This window comes from Myotis daubentonii, chromosome 12, assembly GCF_963259705.1.
Source record: "Myotis daubentonii chromosome 12, mMyoDau2.1, whole genome shotgun sequence".
Classification (NCBI taxonomy): Eukaryota; Metazoa; Chordata; class Mammalia; order Chiroptera; family Vespertilionidae; genus Myotis; species Myotis daubentonii.
In genome coordinates this window covers 78,272,363-78,286,844 of record NC_081851.1, presented here as the reverse complement: position 1 = coordinate 78,286,844, position 14,482 = coordinate 78,272,363, and the positions used below count along the sequence as shown (strand labels likewise).

At 50.3% G+C, this 14,482-nt stretch overlaps 1 protein-coding gene across 1 annotated transcript in view; it reads left to right on the top strand.

Annotated features, from left to right (window-relative positions):
- Positions 1–497: 497 nt before the first annotated feature.
- Positions 498–14,482, top strand: part of TAF1B (TATA-box binding protein associated factor, RNA polymerase I subunit B) — a 39,185-nt gene continuing 25,200 nt past the window's right edge. Inside the window, exons 1-7 of the mRNA XM_059660583.1 lie at positions 498–597; positions 2,479–2,577; positions 5,882–5,969; positions 8,780–8,877; positions 10,005–10,100; positions 10,262–10,388; positions 11,724–11,880. Of these exons, the coding sequence (XP_059516566.1) occupies positions 580–597; positions 2,479–2,577; positions 5,882–5,969; positions 8,780–8,877; positions 10,005–10,100; positions 10,262–10,388; positions 11,724–11,880 (683 nt within the window). The 5' untranslated portion in view covers positions 498–579. The remainder of the gene's footprint in view (positions 598–2,478; positions 2,578–5,881; positions 5,970–8,779; positions 8,878–10,004; positions 10,101–10,261; positions 10,389–11,723; positions 11,881–14,482) is intronic.

Sequence of the window (14,482 nt, the reverse complement as noted above, 5' to 3'; positions counted from 1 at the left end):
CTCAGGACCGAAACAGCGCCTGCTTCATGGATAAGCAGGAAGGAACAATAAAAGCTAAATTCGTGAGCACTTACGTAGGTGTGAGGCTCACAGGTGATAGCTAGCTTTTACAGAGAAGGAAACTGAGGCACAGGAAGCAGGAAAGCCGTGGTTAGAAACCCAGATCTCACCCAGCAACCTGCATTCTTCCCTGCGGAGCCCACGCCTCCCCGTGCTATTCGAAGCCAGCGTGGCGTGCAGAGCTCCCTGCAGCCCCAATAGTGCGCGGGTCTCCGAATTACCGCCAGGCCGGCGGGGCGCGATCGCACCCGCTGGGCATGCGGCACCGCCCAGCTTCTTACTGGGGTGTGTTTCGTTTCCTGGGCTTGGAAAGGGATGCTGTCTGGGAGGCGGACACAGGCTTTGCGGCTTCGCCCCGGGAGGGAGCGAAGGGAGGTTTCACCACGGCCGCAGGCGCCCGGAACTCAAAGCCAGGGTCTCGGTTTCCGCCCGGAACGCCGCTCCCGCCGCTTCCTCCCGGAAGTTGCGCTCGCTGCCCAGGTAACGGGCCCCGACGGCGTCGGCAGCCGCTGCGTCGCTATGGACCGAGAGGAGGCGGTGAGCGGGTGGTGGGCCGGGCGGGTCCGCACAGCCGGGCGGGAGGGGACGGAGCTGAGGAGAAGGGGCGGGGGGACGCCGTCTGGCTGCGGGGCGGCCTCTGACCGCGGGGGGCGGGGGCCGGGGCGCAGGGCTGCGCGCGGGGCCGGGGACGGGGCCGGCCGGCCGGCGCGCGCGTGTTTTGGGGAAAGAGGCTGGGGTTTCGGGCCGGAGAAGGGTGTGGGCGCCTAGAGGGTGCGTGACGGCCTGTAGGGGTGGGTGTGCTTCAGGGGGAGGAAGACCGGTGGGCTTGGTGGGGTGTCCATCCACGGGGCGCATCCTCTCTGGACCGCCCGCAAGTCCCCTTTGATGTTGGGGCGGGAGGGGTCGGAGCGGGCTGGGAACCAGAACGCCCCCTGGTGACCCCTGGGGGGTCCTCGCCTCCACCTCGTGCAGGGGTTCCAAATTCGGGTTGGGGGACCCTCCAGGAAATGGACGATCGTCATCGATACGGGGTTAAAGAAAACTTCCCCAACTCATTGCCGGAATAAACGGGGCGTTCGTTTCTGACACGCTGGTCACAGGCCGGAGCCTCATGGTATTAAAGCTTCCTGTGATGAGGTCGGTGATCCTGTCAAACACCAGGATCGGGGACCAGTCGCCCAGCGACAGTCTATCAGAGGTTCTCAACCTGTAGGTCGCGACCCCTTTGGCGGTCGAACGGCCCTTTCACAGGGATCGCCTAAGACCATCCTGCATATCAGATATTTACATGACGATTCATAAGAGTAGCAACATGACAGTTATGAAGTAGCATCGAAAATAATTTTATGGTTGGGTCACAACCTGAGGAACTGTATTTAAAGGGCCAGAGGTTGAGAACCACTGGTAGGTACATAGAGAAGCGCTGGGAGCAGAAGGCCTTCCCATGGGGGACGCCCAGCAGATGTTTGCTGAGTGATGGGTGGGTAACGCCTGGGAAGGACCCTGGTCACTCCGACACCCTTGGCCTGAATATGCTGTGAGTAGGGACCAGGCCTGCTTGGCTCCCCGTTGGACCCTCAGCACCCACTGACATGCCTAGTACATAGGTCGTTGATGCTCCTTGTACTGCCAAGTGAATAAATCGAAACCCGAAACAACTATAATAAAAATCTGATCCTTGCCCGGCTGGTTTGGCCCAGTGGCTGAGCACTGACCTGGGAACCAGGAGGTTGGGGTTGGGCTCCTGGTCAGGACACATGCCCGGGTTGCTGCTCGATGATCATTGATGTGTCTGTCTCTCTTTCCGTCTCCCTTCCTCTCTCAAATCAATTTTAAAAATCTATTTAAAAAATGGTCTGCTGCCCTAACCGGTTTGGCTCAGTGGATAGAGTGTCAGCCTGCGGACTCAAGGGTCCCAGGTTCGATTCCGGTCAAGGGCATGTACCTTGGTTGCGGGCACATCCCCAGTAGGGAGTGTGCAGGAGGCAGCTGGTCGATGTTTCTTTCTCATCGATGTATCTAACTCTCTATCCCTCTCCCTTCCTTTCTGTAAAAAAAAAAAATAAAAAAAAATGGTCTGCTATTTCTATTTGTTAAGCCTTCTCTATACTTAACTCTTGTTATCTTTTGTTTTTTTTCATCACAGCATTTTCAAGGAGTTTTACTAGTATTCACTCATCTTTTTCCTATTTCACCCCTCCCACCTTTTCTTCATTCCCCTCCTCACCCATTGCATGTTTTAGAAACTTGTCTTTGGTTTAATTCCATCCGAACTGCTCAGGAACCTGAGCTGCTGTTCTCCCTGCTTATAGAGAACCTCTCTTACATATTTTCTACTTTGATGACTTTGTATTTATGGGGGAGACCTGCTGGGTGTGGGCCCCGTGTGCTGAAAGTGGCTTTCCTCTTTTCCTGCAGAAAGAGTTCAGAGAGCGCTGTGCTCAGTGCGATGCGGTGTCTTGGGGTCTGACTGATGAAGGCAAATACTATTGTACTTCCTGCCACAACGTTACAGAAGTAAGTGACAGATCTCATCCGTGAACTTACTTATGTTTTAAACAGTGCAGGTTCAGACTCTTGTGTGGCAAAGAATTGATCGATTCTTACCGGGCTTGCAATACCCCAATTCCACGAATGGTGGTCATCTTCCAGTGCTTACACAGGGTGAGGGAATTTGTGAGTTAGATTTAGGATGAGTTTTTGAAATTATGTTGGGCCATACATATAAATGATTTCCTGATTCAGACTGTGTAGTCCAGGCGTGTCAAACTCGTGGCCCACGGGCTGCATGCCTCGCTTATTTGGCCCATGTTAGCCTTTGAGTTTGACATATTTGGTGTAGTCTCAAGGGGAAATAATTAAAACTGTAGTTTTTTGATTAGTTACGAGTTTTTAATGTGTGGTGGGATCTTAGAGGTTTGGAAGACGGGATGTTGCCGGGAGCCGGTCCATCCTTGCTGTTTCAAGGGACCTGGCATATATGGCATACTGTTCTTAATATGTTTTCTCACCTTCTTGGCACTATGTGTTTTAACCAAGGTCACCTCTCTGAGAAAGGTTGTTTCCCCAGGTAGGGATTTTCCCCTGAAGTTAGGGAGGGAATAAAACCCCTCAACTAAGTGCCAGGCGGGTAATTAATCACTTTAACTACGAACAATCATGCTTAAGCTACATAATCTTTACTCCCTGGAATGGAGATAAGAAACCCCCTAACCTTTGGAATAGAGATTGATAGGATTGGAATCAGCTGGTATAAATACAGATGTAACAAGACAATAGAACACAGAAACTGGACACAGAACCTAGAGACAGAAGAACTTCGTTGGAGAGAACATGGCAAAAGATCCTGGACAGAAACTGGACACAGAAACCTAGAGACAGAACCTGGCTACAGAACCTGGATAGAACATGGCAAGAGAACCTGACTAGAACCTGGTGACTGAACCTGGCTGGAGAACCTACAGAACCTGGCAATAGAACCAGGCAAGAGAACCCAACCATGCTGATCAACTGAACGCTGCCTCTGTGTCATTCCTTCTTCGCCGACTCCGTCCACACCTTTGGGGACCCCTGGACCCGCTGGGGTTGGACCCCAGCAGGATGTTAGGAAGATGGAGGATTGTTGGAAATGTGCTTCGTTGTTATTTTATCTTTGTACAGTGCCTTACACATTGCCCAGTGTTTCTTACCCGGCCCTTAACTGCCTCCTCATAACCACCTGTGAGCTGTGCTGTTGTGCTCTCTAGAGACAGGGCAGGCAGGGCTCACGACTTGAGTGAGTTTGCCAAAGTCACACAAGTATCAAGTGTTGAGCCAGGACTTGAACCTGAGTCTTCTGACTCCAGTGTTCATTTTACCCCATCACGCCTGCCTCTTACAGTAGAGACTGCCATTCTGCCCTGCATGGCCTTGATAAGTGAGGCACCTCCTCCCGGGAGGGCTGGGTCCTGTTCTGGTTACACACCTCAGGGCAACATAACCCCAATAATCAAGGGAGTGGACAGCCTGCTATGGGACAGTCTCTTCTCCCTGGGTAAGGATTTGCTCAGAGTCTACAGAGCCAGGAAGGAGCAGATCCTACCTCCACCACATTCCCGTAAGAAAGGCACATCTGGGGCAGATAAATGGAACGTGTAGACTTCTGCTCCTGGCCAGGATGGAGTAGCAGGACCCAGGTTTACCTTCCTACCCCAAACAACAAAAAACCTGGAAAAAATATATGAAACAAGTAAAAAAAATTTCCCTTGAGAAAAGTGGTTGGTTTAGCTTGCAACTCAGTCACACGAGCTTTTCCTTGAGACAGTCATTGCTCTTACGTCTGCAGCGGAAGTTCCTATGTCGGCTTCCATGTAGTCACACAGAGTGTTTAAGAGATAAGTAAGTGCTCCTCTGATGAAAGGGTTGGGCTAGGGGCTATGTTTGTTATTTGGATGATGGTGACGGTTTTGGATATACACACACAAAAGCTGATGCTTTTGGAAAATCACATTTATGAGTAGAATGTCTACATATTATTTGCACATAAAATTATGTCTGCAGTAAGTGCCTACATATTATTTGAAGGTACTAAACAAAGGTATGAAGTATTGATTACATGGAAGAAAATAACTTAGTCTATATGTACTACTGAAGTCAGAGATTTATTTAAGAAAAATATATACTTGATCATATTTCTATATTTTTACATTATTTACGAGTAAGTATGTTAAGAGTATTAAGTAATTCAATTATATATATATATATATATATATATATATATATATATATATATATAATTTTTTAGGAGAGAGTTTAGAGTAAATTACAAATTCTTAAAATTACATAGTAATGGCTATATTTTTATGTCAGTATTAGTAAAAAAGTGAACAGACACTGGACCAAGTGTTAGAAGATCTGAATTCTAGGGTGGTTTTTTTTTGTGTGTGTGTGTTATTTGTAAAATATGGCTCATTTGTAAATAATATTATTGGTGTAACCATTAGGGAAAGTATATATGCAATCAAAGGCATTTATAAAATTGTTAAAAAGATTTAATATATGTGAGAGAGAGAGAAAGAGCTATAATCAGAGAGCAAGCCAGAATCTTAGGTACCAGTCCCTGAGAGCACTTGGAATTGAAAACTTCGGAATGAATTGTACCCACCATTTAGTCATTCCAAAATCCTATAAATGGATAAAAAACAAAAAGTAGTATTTTTATAATTTTATAAATAAAGCTGTTTTAGAGTATTATTCAAATATAGAAAAGTAGGATGTGTAGCTTAGGCATTGCTGATTACAATAAATACAGAATTATTTTAATTCCAAAGTGTTTTTGGTGCAGAAAACATGAATATATTTGACTTTAGGTTTGATTTGAGACAATTAGAAAGTGATTTTACCAAAGAACTTATATGCTTTTTGCATAACCCATGGACACAGACAGTAGTGTGGTTAAGGCCTGGGGAAGGGGTCCATGGGGGAGAAAGGGGTCATCTGTAATACTTTCACCAATAAATTGAAAAAAAGAAAAAAGAAAAGAAAAGGTTAACCCACATACATGCACACACACACACAAATGTGATTTGAAATAAAAGTTTATTCATTTGACAGACGTTTATTCAGTGTTTACTATATTCCAGGCACTGTTTTAGGTAGAGAGTAATTTTGAATGAGAAAGCAACAAAAAGGTTAATCAGAATGCTCCAATTCATATAATTTCCCCCCGTGTTACATCATTGGTTCTGGCACTCACAGTTGGGTTCATTGTGCTTCCAGAACAGCTTGGAAACGTGGGAGATGTAAAGCTACGGTTTTAATGATGATGTTTCCGTTTCTGCAGAGATCTAAGGACGTTTTAAACAGTGAGGCGATTCCTAATACTAAAATACAAGCTATCAACCGCGGGCTTAAAAAGAGAAATAAACTTGGTAAGCTCATTCCTCATGTGTGCCCAGCATTCTTCAGCCATGGTTTTCACTGTCATGATTTGGGGATGTGGAATGGAATATTAAGTACATTCTAGAGAAGTTGCCAGAATTCTAAGCAGGTAATCCAACGTGGAATTAAAGTGGGTGGTTATTGATGGTGAAATTGGAGGCAGATGTCTGCCGGCATGTCATTTTTTACCCTGCTGTTGTCAGGTTGCTTTTCCAGTGGAGCAACTATTATGCAAAAAAATAATGATGACAAAAGGTGCATATCTCTTTCTATCTGTTGGCGTATGCTTTTTTCTTCTGTATTTGTCATCTCATGAATGTGATTTTCTGTGCTTTAAAGAAAAATGCTTACTTTCTGAAATGATTCAGCAGTAATTGTCAGGTTAGGCAGGTTAAACCTGATATTCAACTTTCAGAAACCCATTTCTCACACTGAATTTTGAACATACCCTTTTAAAATAGGTAAGATTATTTTCCCTTAAAATAGCCTCAGGCCCTGGCTGGTTTGGCTCAGTGGATAGAGCGTCGGCCTGAGGACTGAAGGGTCCTGGGTTTGATTCCCGTTCTGGGCATATGCCTGGGTTTCAGGCCCGATCCCCAGTGGGGGGTGTGCAGGAGGCAGCCAATCAATGATTCTCTCTCATCATTGATGTTTCTCTCTCTCTCCCTCTTCCTCCTCTCTGAAATCAGTAAAAACATATTTTAAAAAATAGCCTCAGCATGGGTGTGCTTTGAAAGGTATCTGTTCATTAACCCAGGGAGTGCCTGTAATTGCCCTTCTTGAGAAGAAGCTGAGGGAGTCTACCTGATGCTTTTCGTTTTGTGACTGATGACCGAGGACAGTGATGGCGAACCTATGACACGCGTGTCAGAGGTGACACGCAAACTCATTTTTTTTGGTTGATTTTTCTTTGTGAAATGGCATTTAAATATATAAAATAAATATCAAAAATATAAGTCTTTGTTTTACTATGGTTGCAAAGATCAAAAAGTTCCTATATGTGACACAGCACCAGAGTTAGGTTAGGGTTTTTCAAAATGCTGACACGCCGGGCTCAAAAGGTTCGCCATCACTGATAGGACCAGATCCTCAGGTTTGAAACCCGGCTGATGACGGCTCCTTCCACATGAGGGTTCCAAGGGCGCACACACTTGAAATAAATGTGTAAAAGTGTGAATGAACTCTGTGTGAACGACAGAGAGAGTGCCTAAATGCCAACTTCTATCCCTGATTAACCTTTAATAGTGACTGTTGTTGTTACGCTGAAACCTGATTAATTTTAATTAAATTTTATTAGGGTAAGCCTGATTAATTTGGATTTGACCTATGTAAACAGTTAAAATGTATAGTTAAACGTAACACATTGCGACGGATCATGAGCATTCTTGTGTTTTCATATGACACAGTGTTTTACATAAATGCTAAAGGCGCGCCTGAAAGTTAAATACCCATTGCATCTTGAAGCTATTTATTACATGTTCTTTTTTTTTTCTTTCTTTTTTTTTTTGGTGGCCCGTACGGGGATTACATGTTCTTACAAGCTAATATCTTTTTAAAGTATGATACTTTGTAAAATGTTTTTTGTACTCGTTCAATAGAAACTGACCTGGCCACTGGGCAGAGCTAGCAGTAAAACTGCTGCGCAGTGTGTGAAGTAGCTGCAGGAACTCGGGTGCTTCCGTGAGATGCCAGGTCTTAGATTCAGCCTCTTTGACCTTCGTTCCTTCCTCTGTGAAATGGCGGTGGTGCAGGGGAAGTTATGTCCGCCTGTTACGTGGACGAGGAGCCCAGATGCAGGGTGGGCCGGTGAGAGCAGTGCGCAGGAGGAGGAGCGCACAGTCCCCGGTTGAAGAGCTCCCCCTCCCTCCCTGCACTTGGGGTGCAGCGGAGACAGGCTTTCCATCTCACTCATGTACAACCCGAGACCCTCTCCAGAGGTTGGGTCAGGGCCTGGTGACACGGGTGAGGGAGAGCGGCAGTCCTGTGACATCCCGCAAGGGGAGGGGACCTTGGAGTCATGGTAACCGACTCCAGAAGCTGTGTGAGAAGGCTGCTAACCCACCTTCCGGAAAGGACAGCATTTGTGAAACCTAAGGGTCTTAGCCGGTGGTTCTGTTTAAACGCGTCGCTCTTGTCTGCCATGTGGTGGATTTCCTTACCGTCTCTCAGGGCGGTTTGAGGACTGAAGGAAAGAACCTACTTACAGCACCGGGCACGCCCCTGGCACCTGGCAGAGCTCCAGACAGGGGTTTCTTCGCTTGCAGTTCCTCCCGAGTGCCTGGGTCCGTGCTCAGGAAGCAGATGCACGCGCACTGTGTGGAGGGTGGCACTGCCTCTCCGGGAGCCTGCACCCGCTCATCCTGGCTTCTGTGCCTCGATTCCCCACCTGCCCACGGCTGCCTTCCTGGTGCCAGGGGCGGAGCGGTGCGTGTCCCCGGGCAACGTTTAGTGGGCATCGTTCACACAGTATGCTTCTTAAAGCTGATTTCATTTGTTTAACGTGGTGACTGCCATTTTCCTACCTATTATATTGTTTCAGAAAAATTATGGATAATGTGAAATATAAAATCTCATCAATGATAAAAATAGTGTTTAACGTTAGCATTTGGGTACAAATCTGCCATGTTGGAAACAAGAGACTGTAAGAATGGAAACCTTCTTCGGGGATACAAAACACTGCAGTTGCCCTGTGTGGAACAGCCGTGCCCGGAGCAGGCGCAGGAGGACGTAGGGGACCCCTGTGGTGCGCACAGCGGTCAGTCAGGAGTGCGGTGTCTGAGACACGTTGTCTGTCTTTCAGAGAAAGGCTGGGACTGGTACGTGTGCGAAGGCTTTCAGCACGTCCTGTATCAGCAAGCAGAGGCCTTGAAGGCCCTGGGGGTCGGCCCAGAGTTAAAGGTGAGTCCCTGTGTGCCTAGATGTTAGCTTTCCGTCTTGTTCGAAGAACAGCAAGATTTAGAGTGAAACTAACCAGTAATAACAGGAGGGCTGCGGGAGAATCTTTCTTCTGATGTTTTTGCTTTAGTCTTTTTTTTAGACCAGTAATTCCCACACTACATTCTCCAGGATGTGAAGAAGCAATACATCTAAAAGAAAACAAAAGGGTTTACTCATCATGTACTTAGGAAACATTGACTTAAACGATGTAAAACAAGTAACTTCGCAAGCTTCCGGCTGCCTTTCATGTGGCCGTGTGCTGGTTCCGTTCCCCGGGGCCTGGGGACGGCGTGGGCCGTGCTCGGGGTTTGAGACAGAAGCCGGTGGGTGGCCTCCAGCAGGATTTGAGTTCCAGATGCTCCCAGGGGAGCGAGCCATTAGCCAGCGGTTCTCCACGTGGGTTGTGTCAGGAGCCGGGAGGGCCTGTGAAAGCACAGGCTGCTGACCCGTCCAGAGCTGCTGGGGCAGGAGGTGTGGAGTGGCCCAAGGATTGGCCTTCTAGCAAGTTCCCACGTGACCTGATAGGGCAGGTCCAGGGACCATCTTTTGACCTTGCTGCCTCTCAAGAGGGACTTTTCTATTATTTGAATTTCGTATTTCCCCATCTAGTTAAAGCCTTTTCAAAAATTCTGTAAAAGCCAGTCACTGAGCACCGTGGTCACTGTACACCTGCTTCATGCCCATCACGGGAAGCCTAGCTGGAGAGAGGGGAGCGCGCGAACAGTCCGATCCCGGGTGCTCACAGTGACACGAGGGCAGAAGGAGAAGGGAGGAAGACGGGGGGACCGAATCGCCAAGGGGAGATGTGGAGGGGGCTTTGCTGGTGGGGCAGCCGCTCAGGTGACTAGACCGGGTGTGGCGAAGAGGCACTGGCCTGTGCTGGCAGAGGTCACTGTAGGAACTAGAAACCCAGCATCTGAGGCCTCAGGGCGCCTGCCCGCAGTCAGTGCTCAGTCCGGCTGCTGGAGAGGGAAGTAGAGCCGCACAGGCGAGGGCGCCGTCCGGGCAGCACAGAGGTGCTGTGGGTGAGATGTGCTGGGTACTTGTCACCAGACCACAAATCCCCACTCGTTTCCCTTCCACCTCAGACTCAAGTTCTGCATAATTTCTGGAAGCGCTACCTGCAGAAGAGCAAGCAGGCGTATTGCGAAAACCCAGTTCATGCCAGAAAGAGGAAAGCCGTGGTAAGTCACGGGCAGAGCCTGGGACAGGGACACTCCGGGAGACGCCGAGGTGAGGACGGGTCCGCCTCCGGGGTTTGTGATGGTGAGGAATTAAGTTCATGGGAATTATTGCAATTTAATTTAAAATTCCTGTGCAGTAACTTCATGTTGTTTTGCGATAGGTCCTGGGCAGTCCGAGTCACTCGGACTGGGAGAGCGAGCCTGCGCTGCTGAGTGACGCCAGCGGCCCTTTTGTTGAAAGTGACGGCCCCCGGAAGCCTTCCCCCCCAAGCAGAGCATCCCACTCAGGTAACGGGGAGCCTCGCTGCCCAGGGCGGGAGCTGGTGGCGTCCGGAAGGAACGCAGTCCAGTCTCCTCGCTCCAGGAAAGGAGGTGGGCCCAGCAAAAGGCAAAGGAGCGAAGTCTCAGTGTCATTTTATGGAGAACGCTGTCTCCACAGGAACATTGCTGTGTGATGTTGGAAGGGAGCCAGACAGGAAGTGGGTCTAGAAAGACGGAGGCCAGCTCAGTAAAGATTGTACATGTGTGGGGGCCCAGGGTTCCCCCAGAAAAGCCGCTGCAGGGCATGAGAGAACTTAGCCCCTGGTTGTCGGGTAGACAGGAGTCAAAGAGGACGTGCCCCGTTTCTAAGCACAGACTAAAGCAGGCGGAATGAGCCCATGGTACATGTGTGTGTACCTCATTTTCTGATTTAATTCCACGATTGTACCCGGGGGAGAGGCTGAGCTACTGGTCCTTCCCTTAGTGGATCCAGCATTCCCACCTGGGAACCCGCCCCCGGAGCTGATAGGAGTTTCCAGGCACGCTCTGTGCGCCTCCTGGTCGGAGGGGTCATCCTGGCTGTTCTGGAAAGCGGCGGGAAGAAGAGGGCCCGGGAGAGGGGTGTCTCAGGACTCCACACGTGACCTTTCACTTACTCCCCCATTTTCATCAGATGCCCGGCTCAGCTGTGAGTGTGACTGAGGGTCCCTGTCCCAGAGGAGAAACTTCCAATGTCCGGCCAAGATTGGGGCGGGCAGTCACGTGGCTGTGGCGCTGGGTGCGAATCTGATCAGACTCCAGCAGTCCTGGGGTCAGCCCGACCGTCGACCATCGCTGTTGCCAGGGGTCCCTGTTGAACCAATCCCTCGCCCTCTTTAGAGGCCCCAGGGTAAAGTCACCCGCCATGGCTTCCAGTCCGGCTGTCTCAGGACCGCTAAGGCGCCATCGCCTGTCCAACGCTTTCCAGCTTCCACACTGTGCTGCTCTTCTCTCCTTTCCACCTTATTTGTTCTTGGGTAACCGTTTTAAAATGGCCTTTATCATCGTTTAGTTTAGTGAGACAGCAGACGCTAAACAGCAGGTTTCCAACCTGCCGTTTTAACGGGAAGCTCCTGCGAGTTGTCACATGTGCAGACCATAGTGTCTTACGTATTTTATGGGATCTGTGGCCTCGGATGCCTTGTAAAGGAGTCATCCTCCATCTGTGGCATCCTCAGGCCCCTGCAGGCTTGTTGGACAGGTTGGTGCAGCTCCTCGGGGCTCAGGTGGCCCCAGTACAGCTGGTCCAGGGACGATGCTTTGGGAACCACAGATTTGAACGCCTCTTTGTATTTTACTGTTTTCCTCCTTTTGTCCCCTAAGAAATGGCCTCCGTCTGCTCCGGGTCTCTGGATGGAGTCGAGTACTCTCTGCGCAAGGAGAAGGGGCTTGTGAAGATGACCATGCCCGCGACCCTCGCTCTCTGCGGCCTGTCATTGCTGTGGCAGCGGGAGGCACTCGCTCTCTCCGACCTCCTGCGGTAAGCGGCCTCGGAGCGTGTGGTCTCCTGTGCGGACCAGGGACAGCGTGGACAGTGTGACTTACGAGGCTTGCATTGAGGAAGGGACTGGAAAGACTGGGCAACTGGGTTCCAGTTCTGTAACTCAGTCCTCCCTGGGCCAGTAACGCACCCCTTCCTGGCTCCTTATTCATAAAGTGGGAATAATAGTACCTGCCCGGCGTGGGCGTGGGGCGTGACTGACCCTCTGTGAGTAAGCCGCTCTGAAGAAGAAAAGTGACACTCAGGCGGTGGTATTTGTGGTGTTGTTTCTAAGAAGGAGATGAACAGATGACTTTACAGTGGCAAATGGTTATTAATGGCGTTACACAAGAGCTAAACATAGGCTGCCTGCGTTTGTATGTGAAATTGAAACACAGCTGTTGGAAGAACCTGTTATGCAGATAGCTGGCATTTACATTGTCCAAGATAATCTGCAGGGCTTTCTGGCTAATGAGTAAATTAGGGCATGTGCCGAGGATCTCTCATCACAGCCACCACGGGCCCCAGCCATGTCTTCCTGCTCCCCTTGCTCGTGTGTTCTCATAACGTGGGTGGAGTCGGCGTGTGGAGTGGGGTAAGAGCATGGATTTAGACCGCACTCCTGGGTTCTGCTATATGTTATGTGGCCTTGAGTAAATTTCATTTTCACTTTTCTCTGCCTGTCTTCTTGTTGGAAAGCAGGAATAACACTATTTACCTCGTAGGGTTAGGGTTGCAGCTGCTTCAGTACTTCGCACACGCAGAGCGCTTAGACCAGGCCTGACACGGGAGCAGTGCTGTTATCGTGGCTTTGTCATCTTCCTTTTCTCTCCTCCTCCTCTCCTTCTCCTCCTTCTTTGCCACCACCATCGTTCTTGGCACTAGGCCCTTTGATTAAATAAAACGCCTCCAATGAATGATGCTAGTACCTTTGAGTTTGGCCACATCAACCAGATAACAAGGCTTTTCTCAGGGTGATTCACCGCATGCAGATCGTCCATGACTCAGGGACTTTACTGTGAAGTTGAAACCCCGTCTTGCTCTGTCTGCCCCCTGGGGTGACCTCATCTTCTCCCAGGGCCCTAATTACCGCCTCTGTGGTGATGACGCCCGAGTCTATATCTCCAGCCCAGACTTGTTTACTGAGGGCCGGGCCCGTATGTATCACACAGGAGGCCGCGGGACGGCCACTCCTGGGCTGTCTTCGTGGTACCTCAGGGTCAGCATGACCCAATGAGGCTCCTCGTCGTTCCCCTCAGCCCAGCTCCTTCTCCACCCAGCGTTTTCCGTCTTCCACACGCCACGCCTCTGGCATCCGATCCAGCAGCCTAGGAATCAGCCTCGACTCTTCCCTCTCTAGGCACACACATCCCGTCAGCCAGACTTGCAGAGTAACTCTCCAAACCACTTTCCTTTCTCCCCATCCCTGTCTGTCTTTACCTGGGTTGCTTAGCAGCCTCCCAGGTGAGCCCTGTGGCTGCAGGCTTGTGCCCTCTCCCCGCGTCCTCCCTAACCAGAGGGACCTTATGGGAAGAGCGGTCTCATCACCTGCGGATGCCGGCGCAGGCTCCCCACCCTCCCAGGGCGGCTGGAGAGGCTACCAGAACCCGTCTAGAAATCTAACGAGACGGAGAGAAATATCTACCTGAAGTTCTTCTTGGGGAGGTTATATGTGTTTGGGAGATCGAGGGTGAAAACCTGCACCTTCGTCTCTTTCTCTCTCCCCGGCTCCCTTTCCTCCTCCCTCCCTCCCTCCTCCCTCTCCCTCCCTCCTCCCTCTCCCTCCCTCCTTCCTCTCCCTTCCTCCTCCCTCTCCCTCCCTCCCTCCCTCTCCCTCTCCCTCCCTCCTCCCTCTCCCTTCATTCCTCTCCCTCCCTCCTCCCTCTCCCTTTCCTCCTCCCTCTCCCCCCCTCCTCCCTCGGTCCCTCCTTCCTCCCAGGGAGCTGGCAGGCCTCTCTCTGCTCACACACAGGTCTGGGGACCGAGCTCAGCTGCTGGGAATAAAGGAGAAGAGCCTGTCCTCCTTCTCCGCTTTCCTTAGGTTCTCAAAGTGTGTCCCCTGGCACCCTGAGAGACACAGGGCCTTGGGCCCATTCTCACCTTCTGACCCAGCCGCCTGCGTGGGCCTGTGAGCTCTGCTTTCCTAAGCCCCCAAGAGACTCCTGTAGAGGCTAAACAGAGCTACTGCCAAACTGAGCAGACAGCTAAAGGACACTGATCTGAAGAGAACACACGGCGAGCCTGGCTACAGCCCCTGCGTCTCTCTCTTACCCTACGCGTCACTCCCGTTAAATCCTCCGGTCCTGGGGATGAACTCATCACCCCTCCAGTAGCCTTCAGGGACCCTGCCTGCCCAGCAACGACAGGAATAAGTGAAGATAGCCAACCCTGTTCAGTCCACAGATGCTCACTGAATATTGATTGCATGCAGGGGTTACTCTTGAGATGCCATGTAGATCGAGTCCCTGCTCTCACCAAGTCCCAGGCTCGAGGTGGGAGCAGATGAGCAAGGACCTGACTGTAAAAGCTGACCCCGAGCGAAGTGCTTGCAGGAGACGGGAGCTGGTGACCTCCCTCTCCCTTCCTTCTCCTCCTCCCTCCT